Source organism: Haliotis asinina, chromosome 7, assembly GCF_037392515.1.
Source record: "Haliotis asinina isolate JCU_RB_2024 chromosome 7, JCU_Hal_asi_v2, whole genome shotgun sequence".
Lineage (NCBI taxonomy): Eukaryota > Metazoa > Mollusca > Gastropoda > Lepetellida > Haliotidae > Haliotis > Haliotis asinina.
The window spans coordinates 9478939-9502503 of NC_090286.1; the positions used below are offsets into that span (position 1 = coordinate 9478939).

Below are 23565 nucleotides of genomic sequence, written 5' to 3' on the forward strand. Positions count from 1 at the left end.
CATGTTGTGGCATATTTGATCGCCCTGGTGCCCAGATCCCCCTTGATATGTGCATTAGCCCCGGCGCATTATGTTGCCTGGTTGTTTATGACCGTGCCGGTACACTAATTAATATGATCCCTTGTCAATATCGGGTTAGCATGGTTACCGAGATAAGATTATGGCTTTGCAGTACTGGTCGAGAGGCCGGAAACACTAACTTGCAAGAATATTGGACTGATCGTTGTTACTTGGACAGAGAGAGTTGTTACAGATATTTGAACGATACAACTGATACGTGATATTTTGTATGCCAGGCTTTCACAGTGAACAAGTTTAGTTTTACGCCGCTTTTGGTAATTTTCCAGCGATATCACCGCGGGGAACACCAGAAATGGGCTTCACACATTGTACCCATGTGGGTAATAGAACCCAGGTGTTCGGGGCTACAAGCGAACGCTTTAACCACTGGACTAACTCCATCACCCCCCAGACATGCAGAGTCACACGCTGGTTTAAGTACATGGGGGTAGTTGACTGGTTAAAGCGGTGGCTCTTCACAATGTAGTCCTGGTTCTACTCATGTCTGAAGCCCAAAGTGATTGTTCCGGCAAGTGCCGAGCCGGGTTAGAATTGGTCTTCAACAACTAATACCTGTCGAAAGAGGCTACTTTTGTGATTGCTTGGTCGGGTTCACTGGCTTGGTTGATACATATCCTTGTGTCCCGGATGCGTAGATGGATGCTCATTATGTCGGTCACAGGGTTGTCATTCCAGACAGGATTATATGCAGACCACTGTCAGATTCTGAGACAGGCAAACAGATTGTGCATCACAAACATAAGTTGAAACCAGTTTTATTTATTTTCATATGAAGATGTTGATAAATAACCTCTTCTTGTGACAACCAAACACTACACTTAGCATGCAGGATTCTAATTGCAGTGAATGGTTTTACGGGAATATCCACGGGCTTTGTCACCTATTTAATACTTCTCTAGTGCAGTGTTCAATCTGCACATGGGTGCTCGTATCAGTTTGAAAACATTTTACTGTGAAAACTAGTCAAAATGTATTAATGGGGAGGAGAGTAAGTTCCGTTTATATGACGCTTCGAACAGTATTCCAACAATGACACGACAGAGGACACCAGGAATGGGCTTCAGACGTTGTACCCATATGGGGAATCGAACCTGGGACTTCGGCATGACGAGCGAACGCTTGAACCACAAGGCAACTTTACCGCCCCTAAGCAACCAAGACATATTTTTGTTCGGACTGCAGTTATCTAACTAGATGAATACGTTTTGGATCAACCCCATTGTGTACTTATATGGGATGTAAATGTGTCAGACAGTTGACAGACAGTTTCACCAACATCACCTCAAACATCGCGATAAGTCTGTTTTATAACCATGACCGCATATAGCTGTTGCTGGTAAAGTTCCTAAATAATTCTCAGCGAATATTTTGTATTGATTATGACAAATTAACGTCAACGACTTTACGAAGAGCACTCTAGTGAGATCTTTGGTAAAAATGACTCCTCAGACTGATACCGTGTGTGTGCACAGCGGTGTATACCACCCAAAACATTTTAAGGAGCACCGATTACTTAACTTGATTTGAGCAGAATATGTGATCTGCATATGTTCATTGCAGCGTCGTGACAATAGACAGTAAAGGGCGGTTGGGTGGCCTCGTCGTTAAAGCGTTCGCTGTCCACTCCAAAGACCCGAGTTTGATTCACCATTATTGCTAAAAGCGGCGTAGAACTAAATTCAGTGACTCACCCACTCTGGAATGGTTGAATGAATGAATGAATGAACGAATGATGGCCCTGATGAAGATTACTTTTCTTTTATGTCGGGATAATTCGTTTGTATTTTCTTTATGCAGAATGTCCATGTTTAGATACTGACGTGAACTTCAGTGCATTGTTAAGTTTGCCACAGACAAAACATCTAGTATGCCTTTTACAGAAATATTTCATGCGACTTCAAACCCCCAACTCACCCACTCACCCACTCACTCACCCACTGACGCTATTCTGCAAGATGATTGCAGTGTAAGCCTTCCTCTCAAACGTGAAGGTCACAAAGATTGTCTTCACCAGGATATATCGTTTCCCAATTTTGCCAGGAAGTGCAGACAGATTTGCGCTGCGGTGCAATCCTCCATTTTTTCAACGATCCACCGTCCCGTCACCTGTGCAAAATACCGGCGCGACGTGATGGCATTCTCCACGACGTGTTTACGCACAAGGTCACGTCGGTGTGTTTGCGAATCCTTCAAGGTCGTGTCACCTTGTCAGTGTAGACGTGCTCGCGTGTCGCGTGTTGCTCTTAAGGAACATCGCCTGCAACTTAATGTCAGAATTTCAGACACACGAGTGACTAACGAGGCACACGATTGGGTTAACGCCAGCTCAGAAAAACTTAACTGGAGGCAAAGATTGGTGATTTTAGATGTCGCCCTTTCTGGATAAAAAATGTTTTTAAATCTTGCAAGACACAGTTTTTTATTCCATGAAAACGCTAAAACCAGGGTCTATTTTTCTAAACGTTTCAAAAGTAACTGAAGCCTTATGTGTGGTTAGTAAGCATCTCGATGGACGATTTCTGTTGAGCCCTGGATAACAAAGTGAAGTGAATCTGTCCTTGGAAGCTCAATTGAGTACGTCGGTATGGTTATATACCGCTTTTAATAATATTCCAGCGATATCACGGCGGAGAACACCAGAAGTGGGCTTCACAAATAGTACCCAGGTGGAAATCGAACCCGGGTCTTCTGAGTGACGAGCGAATGCTGTAACCACTGGGCTAAGCCACCGCTTCCCCAACTGAAGCCGTTGGTGCTGAAACCATTCTTACCGTTGAACAACAATTACCGAAGTAGATGCATCTGCGGGTTTTACAAAGTTTCAGGTTGGCTCAACAAAAGGAGAATTTACTCAAAGACTAGTCCAGAGTTATTGGAAGGCAGATATATCAAAGGCAGCAAACGTTTGGAATAATTGTAACAGGCATACTAATAGAAGACACCTGTGGAATCGACCAGGTCTTGTTAATTCCACCAAATTTCCCTTTTGTGTTGGACACTTGCAAATACGTGGAGCTGGCATTTGCATAATTGATGAAATAATTACTGAAAGAAGTTCCCCTACGATATCACGTTGGGAAGTGAATGTTGTACCAAGCGCGGGGTGTAGTGCGGGGGTTGTGGAGCTTTTGATGTAGCAACTTCCGGATAGAATTGAATCATGGACCCTCTTGCCTTGGATACATAGCTCAATTGGTGTTCTTCAAAGAAAGAAATGTTTGATGAGAAATTACCTTTTGTTACAAATTAGGCACTTTGACCAACCCAAGTTGGCTGAAGTGCTTAAGTGGCCCGAGCCATTTGCATCACATATAGACCGCTCGTGTTCACTAACCCAGAGATCATTTGGCATCAGCTTCAACATGTGTTTCGGCCCGGTGCCTTTTATCAGTTCTCAATCATTGTCAATTGCACTCGCTAGTATTGATTCAAGCCAAGCCGGCAGTGGGAGTCTTCGAATGAAACATCAACATGAGATAGTCCGATTGATAAACCAAACCAGCGTGCAAATCACCAGATACAGCAGTAAAAACAGTCTGTTTGATAGCGAAACAGAATATAAGAAACAAACGGTTGAAATTAAAACCAGCGTGGAATATCTTTACCTTAATAAGATCCACTTAAGTGTGCGTAGACCGGGAGGCTGAGCCTGCTGAAATAGTGGACCACACGCCAAATCTCGTTATTGAAACTTACTGAGAATGACAGAGGCTAGTGTGGGATCTTTTAGGATGAGTCAGTGTTTGGCCGATCCTAGTCTGGTCGGGAGTACCTTTCCTCGATGAACACGGTCCAGAAAGTTTGTGCGTTTCGGTGACCGGTGGCGCCCAAGGACACTGGTCAGCTATGGGGAGGACGATGTTCTCTAGCCAGGAGACGCTGGGGTCTGTCGGCATTGATGTGAGTTATTCGATATTGTGTCAGTGAACATTCGAATATTCTGGCCCGTGAAAACTGGCACGTTGAACACGCCTTGCCTTGCAGATCACTGCACATGTGATCGAAATTGTTGTCCGACTGTTTATGATTAGATAGGATCAAGCTTATCATGGTTAATGGTGTGTGATGATTTATCTTCGATCACTAGCCAAGGAAGCCTGATTTTATAAACGCCTCTCCTCCATGTCTGGCTGGGATATTAAATGATCTCGCGATGTGAATTTTTACCTCATCAAGCCATGAATCTTCAATGTGATATTTTTAATTTTTGGGAGGATTCTTTTCAATTTAAGGGACCTCAAATCACCACTAGGAACTCGATAGAAATCGACGCCAGTGAACAAAAAATAATTACATCAATCAAAGGCGATGTGTATAAAACAAACGTTATACCGATATTTCTTTTGGTACTCAATCACTTTTGTTGACGGAACATTTAAACCTTAACAATTTTATCATACAGTAATATTTCATGTCGGTCTTATCCGTTTCTGAAGCAGTATAAAAGTCTAAGTATTTACGCCGCTTTTGGTTCCTTAGTCTCTTCAGAAAGAACAAAGAACATCTAAGTATTTCATACTTGTCCTGCTTGTTATAAACAAGCATGTGGTTATGCTTGTTAGCAGTGTCGGATAGGTCCCAAAAGGTGTCCCAAAAGGTGTCCCAGTACAGGTCCCAGTGGGTACATCGGAAAAGTTGTCATCGGCACCTTGCTGTTAACGTCGGTAGTCCAACCTGCCCCAGGTTTCCTGTACCCCACGTCTGTATCTATGGATGTCTCTTTGATTAGTGCCTATATGCGGGCCAGAGGCTTGTACAATACACAACGTTGGTAGGAACCGAAACTGAGAGGAACGGGAACTTAAAAACTGATGGAAAGGCAACTGAAACTAACGAGAAGGGAACATTTTGGCGGTGATTCACACTACATCACAAAACTGATGGACATGATCACAATTTAATAACGTCTCTGACTTGAACAGTTTTGTGCCAGAAGTTATCGGGTCTTCAAGCAGGCCATTACATTCCGATATTAATGATCCTTTTCATTGAAACACTGTAGTTCGATCATCGAACAATGCGTTAGTTATCGGGACCTCGTGATGATGATAGGTGTGACATTTGCAGTAGCATTTTTCGCAGCTGTTGCTTGACACTGCCCACCCTCCGCAGCTGTTAGATGACATTGCCCATCTTCCGCAGCTGTTAGTTGACGACTTCAGCAGCAAGTTGTTGACTGACAGGACCAGCAACTTGGTTGGTTGACACACTGCCCATCTTCCACAGCTGTTGGCTGACCTGGACAGTAGTTGCACCGTCTTCCTCAGATGTGCTTGACCATCAGAAGCGGCACAGTCTTGCGATTTTCAAGCGCTTGTTTTCAAGACAGTGCAAACCCTCACAGAGAAACACCATTCATAACCACATGGTATGTACATCCTGCTACGTACGCTATCACGCTGGTCGATAATGTAATTAGACATCGGCGGCTCATTTTTCCAATGCCATCAGCTAATTGTAAGCAGAAGATTTTGTCGCATAACCCTATTATGGCATCCTGGCATTAGAGCTCTGATCAAACAAAGCCTTACTCTCGCGAGATCTCGTTTGTCAGTCGAGATTGAAGGCAATTTACATCATTTTTGCGTCATTGGACAAAGCGCGGATAAACGTTTTTAGGTCATTGCTTGAACCAAATGAAAATTAAGTTTTTTTTCAACATTTGCAGCAAGTTAGCCTTGTTTGCCGCAACCTATGAATCACGTGTTTTACGTTTTTGACGAATTTGTATTACTCAAGATAGGGCATGACAATAACGTGCGTCGGCGAATCGCCTCAGTGCGACCTGAAACCCATTCATCATTGGTTGTTTGGCTGTCAGTTTGTGAGGTTTATGAAGAAATTCAATCTTGCACATGAGCATTAGTTTGACATTTTGAAAGCCTGATCCATAATCCTTATACACCGATCTGCACAACGAGTTACGAGATTGCTAAATGAATTTATATTGGAGCTGTTATTCAAAGCAGACACTTGACCTTATTAATAAAGCGATGCTTTACGTACAGCTCGTCCGTTCTCGTTATGTTAAAACCACGTAGAATCGTTTCAACAATCGTTTCAACAATCGTTGAATTGCACAAAGGAAGGGCCTACTTCTGACAATGAACTATGGTATTTGTGATTTTATCTGATAAACAGTTTGCAATTGATTCACTGCATTTGCAGTCTAGACTCGACCCAGTATTCGTTATGGCAAAGATACTCAGTACTTTGGGAGTGCTTTTGTTTAAGTGGGGAAATACCAGAACTGGTGTTATAATCCAGAAGATAATCCATATAATCCATAAGATCACCCAGCTCTGACACCATTGCAGTCAGTCTGTATCTTCATATGACATGCATACGAATCACTTCCTTCTTAACCTTCAAGCTGGCATGCATGCCGCTAATTCTTTTCATTCCCCTTCAGGCTGGCATGAGTACCACCGATTTGTGTAATCTTTAATGTAGCATGCATACTGCTCACTTCCCTCTGAACCTTCAAGCTGACATGCTTGCCACCAGTTTGTGTATTCACCTTTACTCTAGCATGCATACCGCTCACTTCCCTGTGAACCTTCAAGCTGACATGCTTGCCATAATTTCTCTATTCACCTGTTGGCTGAAATGCATACCACTCACTTCCCTCTTAACCTTCCCGCTGACATGCATACCACTAATTTTTGTATTACCCTTCAAGCTGACATGCATACCACCAATTTGTGTATCCCCTTCAAGCATGCATGAGTTCGACAAAAACAAACACTCTTTCCATCCGACTTCCGTCCGTCATGCACCATCTACTTCCGGTTATGGCGGACACGAATAGTACCACACACTTCTATACAGCTTCAAGAAAACAAATCTGATCACGTTTGCCAATCTCAGTCCATATTAAGAACTCGGTTTTACAGTCCACCATAAACAATATGTGACAAGAAAAGAAAGGACTCCTTTGTATGCGCCCGTCCCGTCAAGCATCATTGTTTTGTGTTTTAATTCCACCGAGGGTAGAACTGACGTTGTTTAACCGCTAGGGGGCGCTGGGCGAGGTGAAGGGTTATTGCAGAGTTCGAAAGCGAATATTAATGTTCGTAACAGCATTACACAATCGATAAAGATAATATTTGCCGTTGCAAATGAGTTTCCAAGATTATTTTTTTTCGTGTTGGCATTCTGGTCGATAGTGAAGAGATTTGTTTGCAAGTTCTTAATGTTGCATTGTCGCGTCAATAGTTTGTCAAAACCTTGCCTCATCTGTGGGTAACGTCTCAATATGTTGTGACATTCCCTGCATCGTGTCGTTGTATAGAAACACCCCACTTTGTGTCTAGAAATTCATTAATATAATGTTTTTTATTATCAGGATGTTAAATTGAACATTTCGAGTCTTTTTTTGTAAATAATAAAGTCTATTGATTGTGATTGGCTACTGTCCAGTCTCGGCTATTATTACCATACCGCGTGACTTATATTCGAGACGTCAGAAACAATGCTTCTTACAATCATTGTTGTGAAATAATATTCTGAATTTTCTTTTCCCACTTGACGGAAATTCTGTGCAGCTTCATTTTGAACATCATAGGAATTCTCATCCATGTAATTAAATTCATTTCATGCTTTGAAATTGAAAATTTGAATGATTTCATATTTTTTTGTATTTTTAAATCTCAACCATTCCATTGTAGAAAGGGGAGATGGTTCAGACAGTATTATCAAATATTGATTGATATGTTCTTGAAATATCAGCCATACGCTGGCATGAACAGACAAATAGCCTCTGTCGGGGATTGATCGTTAGAATACAATATTAAGCCCTGATGAACATCTTAATTGTTTATTTTATTACTCTTTATTCGTCATACCGCGCGCACCGTCGCCATTAAGAAGTCACCCCTGTGTCCTGCAAGCGCACTCGCAACGTTTGATGACTGGTTTCTGACCTCCCGTCATCATTCTCTATCATACTCGGACAAAGACTAAATTATCACGACTGGGCTCAGTATTTAGTAATTTACTGTACACTTAGCTAGGGATTGTGTTGCATGCTGGGTAAAAGACTCCAATACTGCATCCGCGGCAGATTAATGGTCGCTATTTGACCTTGATCCTGGTGTTTAATCTCAACAGGCAGCAATAATTCTTTAGTAGACAGTCACCGGTGGCAGGCGTTGTACGGAGCACTCAGTGACAACCCTGTTGGGAGCGGAGACATAGTGGTTTTGTAAATGGCTTCCTAACAAGTCCAGTTCGTTGTCAAGAATTGGTCAACCGTTGCTAGGGTAAAATGGACAGTGTAATCCAGTTACGCCTGTGTGTATTTTTCTTGATTAATGAAACTAACACGTTAACTGGCATATGCAGACCACACGTTCTAACTAACTGACAGTACTACTTTAGAAATAAAATGAATGGTAATGATATTGTTACAAACGCGGAGAGATGTTTCATGGCTTAAGCTTTTCTCTCCAAGGAAGAAAGCAAAAATTAAATATGCCCAGGAGCCTCATGTCATGAGCACATGGAAATTGTAGACACGAAAGTAACATCCTGTCAATAATAATAGTAATAATACTTTTACTTACGTTTCTTAAAATCAAGGAGCAAAGCGGCGTAAAACCATACTCACCTGGACAGCTATTGTGAATGCATATATACATGTGGGTATTTGCATAGCGCTATAATCCATCCCATCTACATGCATGCCCAAAGCGTTTTGCTTTCCATCGATCAATGCATGTTAATCTGAACGGCACATCGTAGTTTTTCGATCTCAGCTCCCTGGGGAACATACAGCTCTTGCAGCCACTAGGTGTACAAACTTATTGTGTCTTTCCCATCCTAACGAGGGACCCATTTACAGCTTGGTTGACTGTATTTGGAAATGAGAAATTGGGGAATGGGAGAAATAGTTTTATATTTGTTAACATACGCAGAATCTGATAATATGGACCTTTGAAATGTTTATTAATGTCCGGTCACGTGAAGGCTGTCATTGCGGCCCTAGCCGCTCTCCGTACCATGACTTGGTGACGAAGGCCATATGAAGACGCTTAATGGACTGCCCCAGTTTGACGTCAGGGCAGCGGTTCTATTACGTTGTCATGGTAACTGATACACGTTTAAAACTGCTTCTGTATTGCTTTTTAACCAGCATGCCGTTTGAAGTATATTACAGGCAAACCCAACTCGCGGACCGGCTTTCTGATAGTGAAATGCAATCACGGCATTGTTCTCTGTGGCCGTTGTACTTCGTCACTGCCAATTACCAAGAAAGGTTTCTGAAATTAATGATCTGACTTTTAAAAGCGAATTTTAAACGGGTTCTCCCTGCCCTTGTGTGATGGTATTACAAGCTTTAAGTATGTGATGTAAGAAGACCGAGACTTTACGTGGGACTTGACGTCACGGCGAGACACGAAGCGAGAGTTTGCAAATTTCGTCCATTGTCAAGTCGGTTCCTTGCCGGCCAGGAAAAAAAGACCCATACAGCACCAACTACTATCGGCCTATTGACTGCCCGTAATTTAGTTTACGCAGGTTCAGTGCCGTAATGTAGTAACAATTGATTTCTGGGCTCATTTGCCACAATTTTGCACTCAATTTGACGTTCAGCTCTCGCGTCGTTCCATCAATGTACTTCTGAACACGACAGAGGCTAAACATTAGTACAACTCGATAATGGGCTACCTATGCAGCCGTCTGTTGCGGCCATCACAGGGACCATTACGACCTAGTCGTGCCTGTCCCGACTTCGTGGTGTTGAGACGTCAGTAACGGCCTCGCTTCGACCGACGTCACCCCATCGTGGGCCAGTTCATGCCTGCTGCCAGCAGCGTTGATTACGGCTAACCCTAGCGGCCTTGGCGACCTATTCACTCCAGTGTCAACACTGATTTGGATTCTGATCGTCTGCAATCGGCCGGATCATCAAATGTTTGATCTGGGTCGAGGCAGCCATTCTGGTGAAGATGGGCGATCGGAATCCAATGGAAGGGTCCATAGGCTTTCCTGACCCTTCTGGAAGGCTATGAATGGACGCGAGGATCAAACGAAAACTCAGTTTGTCTGCAAGTAGGCCGACCTCAGCACAGGGCGATCTTAAGCAGGTTCGTCGGCTAATATTGGTCCATACAGATCTCAAATGGAACGTTGTGTTGATAGAGGCAATATTACCAAGGACTATGATATGAGAACGGGATTTGCAATCGAAGCGTAGAATTGATTCGCAAGGGATAACGGGAATAAAACAGATGCAATTACACGCAGACTAATCTTGCGGATCATGCAAAGGCTAAGGAAACACCTTTCAGCATATTGTAACTCGACGATGTCGAAATCTTACTGCAGCTGTCGAGATGTGTGTTAGATGGTAGGCGCTGCAGATGAAGATGAATAAACGGACTTGACTTTTGCACGGTGGCTGGGTAACTGCACTCTGGAGAAAACGCACAAAATGGTACCGCTAATTAGTATCGATCTCTGGGAAACATTGCGATCGATAGGAAATGACGCGTCTGTTTCGCAATGGTAATTGTTCCATCCGGCGGTAGTTGGTATGGTTTCTCAGTGGTTCTGCTCTCACTGAAGAGAAACTAAGTCCCTTGTATAGAGGACGTTCATAGACCTTACGCTTTTAGTTAGTCGAACATCATCAATCCAGACACCTCCACCGGTATTTATTTATTTGTTTATAAGCATCCTAGGACACCAGTGCCTAGCTAGCTCTCTTAGCGCTAAGATAGTCATACATTAATGTTAACCTACCTCTGTCTTAGCGCTAAGAGAGCTTCGAAAATCTGGGCCCTGGACCACTTGAAGGTACCGGGTAGAACTGGCCTTCAGCAACCCATGCTTGCCCTAAAAGGCGACTATGCTTGTCGTAAGATTCGGTCAGACTCCCTGTCTTGGTTGACACATGTCATCGGTTTCCCATTGCGCAGATCGATGCTCATGCTGTTGATCAATGGATTGTGTGGTCCAGACTTGATTATGAACAGACCGCCGCCACATAGCTGGACTATTGTTGAGTGCCATGTAAAACTCAACTCTCACCTAAGACTCCAGCGTCCCTTTAGAGAATTATTTTTTTATATTCTTTTCCACGGGTTTATTTGGGGAACCATGAATTAGTTCCAGTTTATGACATTTTCACATCCATCCTTCCATCCATCCGCGGAATGCTGAAAGCAGTACCCATTATGAAACCGAAGCTTGTATCTTTACAGTACTATATTGCATACCCTCGAATGTTTAGCCCGTCACGTTTCACTTCCTCCTAGGTATATAACTGAGTGAGTGAGTTTAGTTTTACGCCGCACTCAGCAATATTCCAGATTTATGACGGCGGTCTGTAAATAATCGAGTCTGGACCAGACAATCCAGTGATCAACAACATGAGCATCAAACCGATGACATGATGATTGAACCATTCGGAAACGATGACATGTGTCAACCAAGTCTTCCGACAAGCATAGTCGCCTTTTGTGGCAAGCATGGGTTGCTGAAGGCCTATTCTACCCCGGGACCTTCACGGGTCAGGTATATAACTAATAACAATGTTATCCAGTATATCATGACTTTTACATGATCCCATGGTATATGAACATGTATATAATTCATACTTAAAACGCTGCACGCTTTGCACGAATGTAAAATACAACGCGATATTTTTTAGCGGCATGCCAGCTATACCAGTCGATAAAAACATGACACAACGATATTTGGCAGCATCCTTTAAACTACGTTCCAACCTCTACCACGACGTTTCAGTACAGAATTGAATTATACTGCACACAAGCATCCAGGGCTAGACTGATAAGATATAATTTGTTATAAATTATCGTAAATTGCTTTTCAAACATCTGACATTCTCAGTCTCCGGCGTAATGGCGGTAATTGTCGCGTCTCTACTGACATTCGAGGTGTGATGCTGCATGTACCGCATCTCAAATGGATGTCGATCCGCGAATGATGAAGAAGGCACCTGATGGATATTACAATCAGGATTACCGGGTGATGGTGGGATAGTTTAATATTACCTCTGAAGACGTTAGTTATAATGACGTTTTTGCCAAGGTCATCGCCGCGTCGACTGGTTTCGTTGGAGTTGTAGTCGACTTTATCATTCCTCATTTTCTGGCGTTGAATGTGTCTCGATAGAATCAACTACAGTATTGCAGGTCAACAAACCTTTTTGCGAAAGCATGTGTTTTATTCAGCTACCCTGAATAATGGAAACGGATTATATTAGAAACTTGCACCATCAATAATTGTTTTTCAATTTAGGGTTTTCAACGTTTGCCGTGTGTAGGTTATTGATAGAAACAATTTTTCTTGATACTAGTGATTGACAGTGATCATTTTGATTTTACAAACATCAAATTTTAATGTCGTCTGTCTTTGTTTTCAGCCATTGCGAAGACGCCGATCATCACGGGAAAATTCGGATGATTATAAGGCGAAACGTGTACGGAGGCAAAATGACTCCAACTGTACAATGTGCCTCCGTGGAACTCTCCATTGTTACAATGTCTGTATATTGGTAAGTAAACAAGTCCTTATTTGGGCATGACCTAACATAAGGAATATAATATTGGTCTTGACTGATAAACAAATGGCATGAAATCGCCTTCTGGAGATGTAGTCATTTATTCATATTTCGAAGTTCAAGTCCACAAATCGATCTTAGCGTTATGGCCATTTAAAGTCCTAACTCACGTGCAGCAGTCATACTAAGATTGTTTTGTGGACCCGGAGTCTGAGCCGAGTTGTGACCTTTCTGACTAGGTCATGGTGACCTGACCTTCAGATAGTTGCTGACGCCATGACTACGGTCTGTCGTTTTTTTACATGCTTTTTCTATGCCATTGCTGACGACAGCTGGCTGTGGTGCAGCTGTAAAAGAACAGCAGCTGTCCTCAGCTGTAGTATTGGTGGATCTTACCACTTCCAAACTATCAATGATGATGCTGTCAATGTTCACACTGTCATAGCTTTAGCAGCTTTAGTACTTTCTGTGTTCTGACCTGGTACATTCAAACCAGTGCTAAACATTAATCAGCTCACACATCAAAACATATATCCAGTTGTTAACAACAGTTGGATTCCACCTAGTAGATAAAAAAAACGTAAAAAAGGCAATCTGATTTCACTCATACATAGCAACCATCGCTTTCCCATTGCCACCTAGCAGATACAAAAAGACACTCTCAAATCACTCACTCACACATGGTTGCCATGTTATCCCATTATTAGTCGTTTAACTGTTTGTGCCATATAAACATGTCGTCAATAGTATAAGCATCTGTTTGTCCAAGACATACGCAGCCATACATTTGTACCATTCTCGCTCAGACTCCTCAAACTTTGGGGATCTATTGTGTATGGATACAGTCTCAGTTGGACTCAATATTCATGTAATTATGCCATTAAAAAAAATAATATCTTAATTATACCAGCTTCCTCCGTTATGCAGAGAGTTCGTCATTCCCATGGTAACTATATTCCAAAACATGACGCTTGGTGTTATGCCTGGTGTAGAGCATTTTGGTGACAACCCCCCCCCCCCCCCCCCCCCCCCCCCAAACCCTACTGTTTCAGCTCCCTATGTCCGCCGGCATGGTATCTAGTAATGGGGTTGGCATAAGGCAGGTCTAGTAAATGCGCAGCATACACACGCAATTGGAGGTCGAATTTGAGTGAACAGATCTTGCCAGGAAACTCACACTCACAAAATGTTCTCTCCCAATTTAATCTTCAATTTGAAGCTCACCCACGATTTTAGATACGCCGTACCTACACACCAAAGAGACGGTTTGAAAATGGCTGTTTGGATAATATCAAGCAAATCAAGTTCTGCGTTCCACGATGTGCTGCAAACGTTTATATTCAACCAGAGTCCATTAAGGGCTTTCATACTTCAGAGCGGTAATATTGGAATCACCAGCAAACGGTAGATGGAAACGTTCCTGTTTTTATGTATGGTTAGGGGGAATATATTTAAGTGGCCATCACCATAACCCAAATTCGTTACAAATTCTGCAAGAAGTCATGGGTGTTAGTAGAAGAAAATGCACGTTTCTTTCCTTGCTGAAAAGTAGACGACTCTTTGGTTGAGTCCAACCAACATAAAGCTGTTCGAGATCAATACACCAACCATTTATGACAGCCTCTCTGAGAAAATTGCTTTGCTGTCACGAGAGAAGGTTTTTATGCCTGGAGCGTTTAGTCCCACATCTCGAATAAAATATAGGCAAAGCTATAACCTTAGAATTTGCCGTCGATTACACGAATAAAGCATGGAGGTTTGGGAAAGGGCGATTGTACGAAATGATCCTAGAGATCGGGTTTTTCATTGAAATTCCTCGACTTCTCGTCGACTTGGTACATTGAACGGAGTAGTTGTTTGAGCAGGAAAATGGCAAGATGATTTATCAGTTCAAACATTACTCGCCCTTCATTCTAAGGTTCGGTCTGGAGTTTAACCCTTTTGGATGAAGCGGGAAACATGATGTCTGATGTTTTGTGTTCATCAGAATGGCAGATCTTAGCGCAGTTTGTCTGTCAGAATTTCGTGGCGTGTTCCCATCGCGGGGTTATTGTTCTTCAATAATTGAATGTCTAGACCGCTATAAGAAGACACAATATGCCAATGTTGTATCAGCCAGCTTGTCGCACAATCCAAGTCTCTTAACTTGCTGTTTGGTTCCATGCCTCTTCAAGACATTGTTCCACATTAAGTACAACGTTCAAAGCAAACATATTTGGCATCGTTACTCCAAGCGTGAATCACAGTCAAGGACTTAACATGACCATTGGCAAACTATGTTGAACCTCGAGCCATTGCTTAGACAGAGATGTGCCATGTTATTAAGCCTATGTAGTATTCTGCCAGCTGATCATGTTACTCCTCTGAGGTACATTTCAATCACGTTTTTGATAATTGTTCCGCTGCCGTCCCTACATTAAAACATCATAGCTAGGTCCGTTCTCTTGTTTTGTAGTTGTGGCCCGACTGTTCCGATCCGATGCGTCACATGTTCCAAAATCTCAGATAGGAGGCATATTGAAATTTGGATGGTGATCGAATCGCAAAATAGATGTTTGGCAAAACTTCTACGTTCATTGTGAATAATTCAAGCGTTTCCTTCTATTTGTTTCGCAATATGCCGTGAAATTACAATAGGTGTTTGGCATTTACAGACATCCCATAATGTCAAATTGTGTATAACTTTTCCTACTTTATTAATATCAAGAAATCAATATTCACACCATTTATATACTGGACAAAAATAGTTAGGGATATTTGTAAATTTTGAAATTATGAATAATGATGTATTTATTCATTGACATAATGATAAAATACCAGTCATAAAGATACCAATATCCCTAACTTATTTTGTCCTCTATACATTGATTGGTAATGTAAAATCGTCCAAACAACGCGCAATACAGCATCATAACTATTATGGATTTTTGAGAGATATTCAATAATGTCAACAAGTTAAATCGCCTGGAATTTGATCCTATTCAAGACTCACTTCAGACTGGCACTGACGAAAATACTCATTAAGAATAGTGGTAAAGGAAACATGTTAACAGAGGTACCGCCCTATGTGTCCATCATGACTCGGAAGGTTCATCATATATTAACAAGCCAATCCACTTAGTGAAAATACTCCGTCTTTTAATTTCCTAATGCTATCTTCCTCAAAACATGTCATGCTTTTGAAAGCATGTTTTAAACTTACAAATTAATACAATAAATAGACCTGCCTTGTTCAAAGATGAAAGGCGGGGCGTTGATCTCTTTAAAAACACTCCCTACCTAAGGCTTTTGTCATCATCGTCGAATTGATGGGAAATACTTCCTTTTAGTCATCAGATGCACTTGAACGTTTGTCCAACACGCATGACTTCACCTTATAATTTACTCAGCTACCGATGAATTTAAACGTATTGGTAATATGTACATACCTACCTACCATATCATTACTCCATTCTTTCGAGAGGTCAAACGAGATATAAAAACTGCCTATCTACTACTTACATATATTTAACGTCTAGAGACCGTCCCCAGTTGGTTTTGTTCATGAAATAAACATGGGCAGAGAATGTCGGTCTCATATTAAACGTACATAACCGCGATGTTGAATAGGTAATGCGTAAGTAATAGCGAGTCGAACACTGCCTTAAAACTGTACCGAGATCTTGACTTAAATGTGATCATGCGTAGCCGTATGCACTGGGTGAACTTGTAGTAATTGAAAAGAACTTTAGTACCATTTTTGTTGTTTATTCGCATCGGAAAACAGTAGCAGTTTAAACGTCAGATTTTTCATGGTGGTAATAATTCCTTTTACTGATTAATATGGAATGACTGATTTAGGCAGATCTGTAGCTGTAATCTGTTACGTGGTTGCGTCCTTGATGAACTCTACATCTCGGAAACTAAAAGGCATAAAGTTGAAATCTCACATGGATAATCCTACAATGGGATTTTCTTTCATTTTTGTACATCATCCCTAATTCAGCCATATTGTAAAGATCACTCGTCCGTTACTCGGCCTTTTGTGAGCAGCATGATTGATTATTTTCAACCCTACTATCACCGCATCAAGCTCAAATCTAGTGATTCTTGTAAAATTTGCATTGAGCTCCCTGAAGCTGAGATCTATTGTAACAACAGAAGCATCTCTATCCATTATCACGGCTTATGATCATCTGGGCTGGTATTGGATATCAGCAGCCTGTGCTTGTGGGGAGAGTGAGTGATGGTTTACGCCGCGCTTTTGCGATTTCACAACGGGGGGATCACCAGACAACAGACTTACAAATTGTACCCATGTGTGGATTCGAACCCGGGTCTTCGGCGTGACGAGCCAACAACTCCTTAACCATTAAGCTACCCCATCGGTCGGAAGAAGCGACTTACTTGATTGACACTCGTCATTGTATCCCAATAGATCGATGTTCATGATGTCAGTCACTGGGTTGTCTGGTCCAGACTCAGTTACTTACTGACCGATACGTTGATGAGTGAGTGAGTGAGACGTTTAACACCAAACGAACACATGGAATTACCAACATGCAATGTTAAGGACAATATACAATACGTGGATCGACAACAGCTATTTCACGTCACATTGAATGTATCTAGTGAACGATGGTTTGAACAAATGCTAAGAGTATATTGTTTTGCAAGAATTATCAAACCGTAGTTTAGGCCCATCCCATTGTCACATGAGCCGACGCCAAAAGTGGACTGGTTGGTCATGCCGAGATTTTTTTTCTGTGGACTTTGTGACTGCAGATATCAATGTGAAGGAAAACTGTATTTATCTCGCACCATATGCGTGTTGACATGAAAACTAGATTGCACCAATAAAACTAATCAAATTAATGAGGTTGAACCAAATAAAAGCTGGCTGCACACGCTGGTCCCATCACATGAATAGGAAATATAGTCCAGTCTGCTTCCTATGTCACATAAACTGATGACGTAATTGTGTAAACATTGTACACAAAAGGCACACACGAACTACACATAGATTCACGCCACGCTGGAGGACCATGACAGACTACACATAACGTATTCAGAGGCGTGTTCCAAAATCGATTTTATGTGGTCAAGGGTGAATCAGGCACTTTCACACGCACTTGCTGTTTGATGGTACTCATTACCATGCAAGTTTCAGAAATAGGTTGCACGTATGCGTATTTTATATAGCTGAATCACGGTTATGAGTTGCGTGTCGGATCCAGTCTCGAGTGTCCACAGATTGGGTTTACTATTGGTCCGGCCACGTTAAACTAATTATACATTTGTGATACGGACAGGTTTATCTCGCAATGATACACACGTAATTCTGATAGTATGTCAAGTATATGTTTGACGTATCGATTAACCCGTAAATTTCCGTGTTGAAATTAACTACAGCCATCCCAATTTCTCGTAGGAGGCAGCTAACGGTATCGGATGGTCAGACTTGGTTGACACATGCATCGTATTCCAGTTATGTAGATCGATGCTCATGATGTTGATCACTGGATTGCCGAGTCTAGACTCTATTATCATAAGCTGGAACATTGTTGAGTGCTATGTCAAATGTCAAACAACAAAGAAACAAAAAACATTTGACCTACCAGATATATTAAATGCTTAATTGCATCACGATGTTACATGTATTTTTAGATATAATTCTCGAACGCCTTTTTTCTAGACCTGATTGCTTGTGCCCCCAGGTTATTGGCTGTGCGTCGCTTGGAGTAGGGGTATGGCTCCTTGTCACCGACTTCGGCGCGAGGAAAGTGACACCAATTGTGGATAATCAGCTATATGAAGTGACGACATACCTCCTCATCGCTGGGGGTGGGGCTGTAGCCCTCCTTGCCTTTTGTGGGTGCTGTGGCACAATACGAGAAGATAAATGTGTTTTATCATTTGTGAGTATGATATTATCGCATAACGAATATTATTTGTGCAACTTCATCAAAACGAATTTGAAGTAATTTTTGAATGCGAAATTTCAAATGATGATCGCAACATGTTTAATCGTGATTAAATGCATGAGTGAAACGTTGTTTAGATAACATTATATGCTTATCTTAATTTGCCTGTTGTTGGTGTCCTATCTTGACATTGCTGGAATATAGCTGAAAGCGGCATTATTAAAACCATACTCAGCCACTCACTCAACGTAAATCAGTATTAACAAGTGGTCGAATGGTCGTATTTTGAGTACACTGAAACACCATTAATTCAAATACTGCATATTTTGAAAAAGGTGCTAATACAGTACAACTGATACATTTCTCTCTGGTACAAGTTTTCTGATTTCATATGCAACATCGTTATCCTGGTGTAATAGGTTCTACTGTAGATTATATTATATATACCCGTGTTTTTCCGCGAGAGAACATATACTCAAGCTTTTACTATGAGCTTATGTACATACTTTTGGTGAAGCTCTGTGTTATAGTTATTAACCTTTGGAACAAATGTTAACGTCTATTTTCTGTATTTCAGTATGGCACAACGTTAGCGATAGTATTAATAATACTGGGCGTGGCGTCAGGCTTGTCGTTTTTCTTCCGGGGCGCGGTAAGTATCTTAAAACCCCAGTAAATGAAACAGACACTTGACATTATATATTTAACTATATACTACTTGTTTGGTCATGAGTAACCCAGTCGTGGAGGTGGCAGCAACATGCTGTGCAGAGTTGCGCCCCTTGCTCAGCAAGACACTAATGATCGTGTGTTCGATTCCCAGTTCGTGAAAATTATACTCATACCTTTGTATGCGCCATAGTTTGCTCCTGGTTTCATCTACATGTAAAACGCGCAATACCGTACCCAGTGGTGCAAGCTTTCGCTGAAAGACCGGTTTCGATTCCTCAAGCCCGGAATAGCTGCAAAATTGCTGATGCGGCGTAAAACATCTTTCAGTCACTCACTCAATCGATGACAATCCCCCATGAAGCAGGTAGTGATTACAGCATTCCCTTGGCATGTGTTCGATTCACCATATGGAAGGCACATTTATGCTGATTCCAACCATGTCTTTGCTGAAATAGCCTAAACGGCGTAAAACCAAACTCATTCACCTAGTGGTGGTAGGATTAATTCAAATAATCCAACATTGGTCGCCCGGAATAGCTGCAAAATTGCTGATGCGGCGTAAAACATCTTTCAGTCACTCACTCTATCGATTCCCTAAATGTGTACAGCATGTGAAGTCCTCCACTGAGCTATTGTTGGAGTATTCCTGATAGTTGGGTAAAATTAAACTCCTTTCGGATTTGTCTCCCATGTGAAGTTGACAATCCCGTATGAAGCAGGTAGTGATTACAGCGTTCCCTTGGCATGTGTTCGATTCACCATATGGAAGGCACATTTATGCTGATTCCAACCATGACTTTGCTGAAATAGCCTAAACGGCGTAAAACCAAACTCATTCACCTGGTGGTGGTCGGATTAATTCAAATAATCCAACATTGGTCGCAATGACAAAACGGCTCAACAATCAATCATGTTTTTTTTTTCATTATCGAACTCAAACAACTTTGGAACAACTTGTTTCATTAACAGTATTTATCAAAGGTTGTTTTTTCTGTTACATTTCGCACAGCACAACAAGCTCGTCCTTGTCATGACTGAATTTATCTTAAGGACACCAGGAACTTTATGTTCCTATAACATACTGGTCATACTTTAAAGATATGATATTCGTAAATGCATTTTGCGAAATAATTGCGTGTTTAGAAAGAACAGCGTCCTTTTAAAAATATTTTGTGCATTAACAAACGTAGCCAGGAGGATTTGATGAGTGGCGCTCACCAATTTTTGTCGGTGATTGATCGGTTGTCATGAACCAATCATCAATTGTGAGATATGAACCAATTACTAACACTATATTCCCCTACCCAAGTATTTGCCCACCTTGCGAAAGACCTATGTTGGTTGCTGCACATGCCGGTAATGTGTGAAGACCATTTCTGTAGATTCCAACAATGCTGTAATAGTCTAAAACGGCGTAAAACATAACTCACTCTCTAATTTTATCATTTCTTTCAGCTTGCCTCGCACATAAAGTCCCGTATGCGCGACACGTTAACGGAAAAGTACGGCATAGGTACTCGAACGTTACCTGAACACAAGCGCATAACGGAAGCGTGGGACTCCATGCAGCGACAGGTACGGTTCAACCGACGTGATCGTCAACATTTCTATACATCACCGTCCCCAAAAGTGTTGACGGTTTCGAATATAATCATTACCCTATGAAATGTAGCATGTTCGCCTAAACCTCGTTAATTCGGTGTGCAGCCCAATTTCTTTTGTCTCGATGTGATACTGCTGAACAGCAGTGTAAAACAACACTTACTCGTTAATTCGGACGGTTCAGTTTTACTGTGAAATCTTTCTTTCGGATTAATGTCTTCCTGAATTTGTGAATACTAGATTCTTCAGAGTGGCAATTTGTTTTTCACAAACTCTAACGAAACAGTTTCCAGAATAACGAAGTTTCATGACAGATTTCTTTAATAATTGTCTTTAGTAGCCAAGCTAAAGGGGTTTAGGCTAACGAGGTATCCATGCTAACGGTTCCTTTACTGGCAAACGGTTCTTCTAGACTAACGGTTTTTGGTAGAAGAACATGTGTTTTGAAACCAGCGGTCTGACACGTGTGCTGTTAAGGGACTACCGGGGTCTCTTGGCTAACTGCCTAGACCAAGGGGTTTCCTTTGATTCCTTCCTTCATTCCTGGTTTCACTTGTGATTTACGACTAACGGGTTTCACTTTATTTTCATTATCCGTGATTATCTGATCCCTCTTTCAGCTCGGATGCTGTGGTATATCTGGGAACAGCACTTCAACCGATTCCTGGGCATTTTATTCTACCAACACGTTGTGGTATAATGAAATGCAGAATGACCGTAAGTATCACTGCAAATAGTCAGTGCAAATAAAACTTCAGTAGAAATTGATGTTCAGGGCAAATATGCGTCTGTGCAAATTGTTGTTATGTGTAAATGGAGGTGTTTAGTTTAAATATATATCTGCAAGTAGATGTTCATTGTAAATATGTCTCTCTGCAAATAGTTGTTAAGTGTACCTGTTTATATTCAGTATAAATGTAGATGTTCAGAACCAATAGATATTTAATGAACTTAATATTTAATGACTAATGCTCCTCGCAAATATTTATCTTTAATTTTAACAAATCCGCAATGCAAATATATACTTAATGCAAATACACCCCAGCAAATATGGATTCACTGCAATAAACTCGCTCACTGCAATTAACTCGCTCTCTGCAATAAATTTGCGCACTCTGCTTGTTTCGTTCGTAGTTTCCACACCACGTTCTCTATCCTACCGTGTAGTGTTTATATTCATATATCTTTTGTTACATTTATGTTTCTTTGAAACCCATATTTGTAACCTTTACAATCTTGATTATTCTATATACATTTTGTTTAGTTATATTTCACTTAGCATTGGTGCCACTGTGTGAAGAATCTTGATCATATTCTTTGGTCCTATTGCGAGGAATTTCGGAATGTGATACAATTTAGAAGTGAAAGTATATTATCCATAAAAATACGAAAGTTAATGTTTTGGTTAAAACAGACTGAAGTCATTATTTTTCAAAACTTATATAGCCTCGCAAATTTTGCAAGTCTGACAGAAACAAGCTCTTCCCTTCCCAGTGAGAAGGGAACCTCTCAATTCGCAGCTGAAAAGAAATTGTAAACCCCCCACACTCCTCCCCACTCGACCCCTACCCTTCTCCAATCACATGTCACCAATGCTACGTGACTGCTTGATTTCCCTACCTGTTCTTCAGTTCATCTGTTGTGCTCTTTTTGCTTGCTTTTGTTTCGTTGCTTCCCACTAACGTTGTTGTGTCTTGCGTGCTGAAATGGCGCGGTCATCAGACAAGACTCGTTTTCCATCAGAAGGTAAGAAGCTACAGAAGGTGCCAGACAGCTGCTGCCGTGAGGGGGACAAGGCCATCTGCACGGGGCAAACCTACTTCCCTGGACCCCCCAATCATCTCAACCCACAGAAGGAGAGGTTCAAAAAGATAAACCCACACCTCTACACCACAGTGAGTACTAAATGAGCATGTGATATGATTAACCAGTTCTGTAGGATCGAACCCATGAAGATCCGGGTTTAAATTGATCTTCAGTGCTTGTCGTAACAGGTGACTAACGGGATCGGATGGTTGACTTGGTTCACAGTCATCGTATGTCCATTTGCGTGGATAGGTCCTCATGTTGTTAGTCACTGGATTGTTTAGTCCAGACTCGATTATTTACATAATGCCGCCATTTAGCTGGAATATTTCTGATTTGCGAGGCAAAAGCAAACTCACTCACTATTGCTAAATGCTGCTTAAAACCTATCGCACACACTCACTCACTCACTCGCTCACTTATGCACTGTAGGATATATACCCATATGTTTTAACTGTGTTAGTCGTCCGTCATGATATCCACGTTTTTCGTAATGCGAGATTTGACTATTTACCGGACGCTGTCATACGGCTTTGGTATAGAGAATTTCGGTGTTTGTAAACACCCGCTTGCTCATCGAGTTACATTGCCGTCATGGAAATCGGTCGTCAGCAACTCATGCTTGTCGGAAGAGGCGGCTAACGGGATCGGGTGATCCGGTTGCTGACGTGCTTGACACATGTCATCGTATCTCATGATCGATGCTCATGATGTCATCCACATAACAGACAAATGTCAGAATATGTGGACCGTAGGCTGTGCAATTCTTCAAACTGTTTGTCTCTGAGTACACGGGAGATTAGCAGCTTAACAGACATTTTGAAAAGTCACAGCGAGGTGGGATATGGACCTCTAGAAATTCAAGACTTCGTTTTGGGTTGTAGCGATAGTTACCTGTGCGAAATGGGAAATAATCAATGCATGCACTTAATTTCACCTTGGCTCCGGGTCTGAAAGTTCACACACAAA

General features: G+C 41.6%; 1 protein-coding gene across 8 annotated transcripts in view; it reads left to right on the plus strand.

Moving 5' to 3' along the window:
• LOC137290203 (tetraspanin-18-like) overlaps positions 1-23565 on the plus strand; it is a 105045-nt gene that overhangs the window by 76182 nt on the left and 5298 nt on the right. For 4 of the 8 annotated variants that reach the window (XM_067820932.1, XM_067820929.1, XM_067820930.1 and 1 more), the window contains 6 exons: positions 12476-12607; positions 18310-18510; positions 19094-19168; positions 20644-20763; positions 21411-21507; positions 22534-22685. In XM_067820932.1, coding sequence (XP_067677033.1) covers positions 12476-12607; positions 18310-18510; positions 19094-19168; positions 20644-20763; positions 21411-21507; positions 22534-22685 — 777 coding nt within the window. Of the gene's footprint in view, positions 1-12475; positions 12608-18309; positions 18511-19093; positions 19169-20643; positions 20764-21410; positions 21508-22512; positions 22686-23565 lie in introns of all 8 variants that reach the window. The other 4 variants (XM_067820928.1, XM_067820927.1, XM_067820933.1 and 1 more) reach the window with 2 other exon arrangements.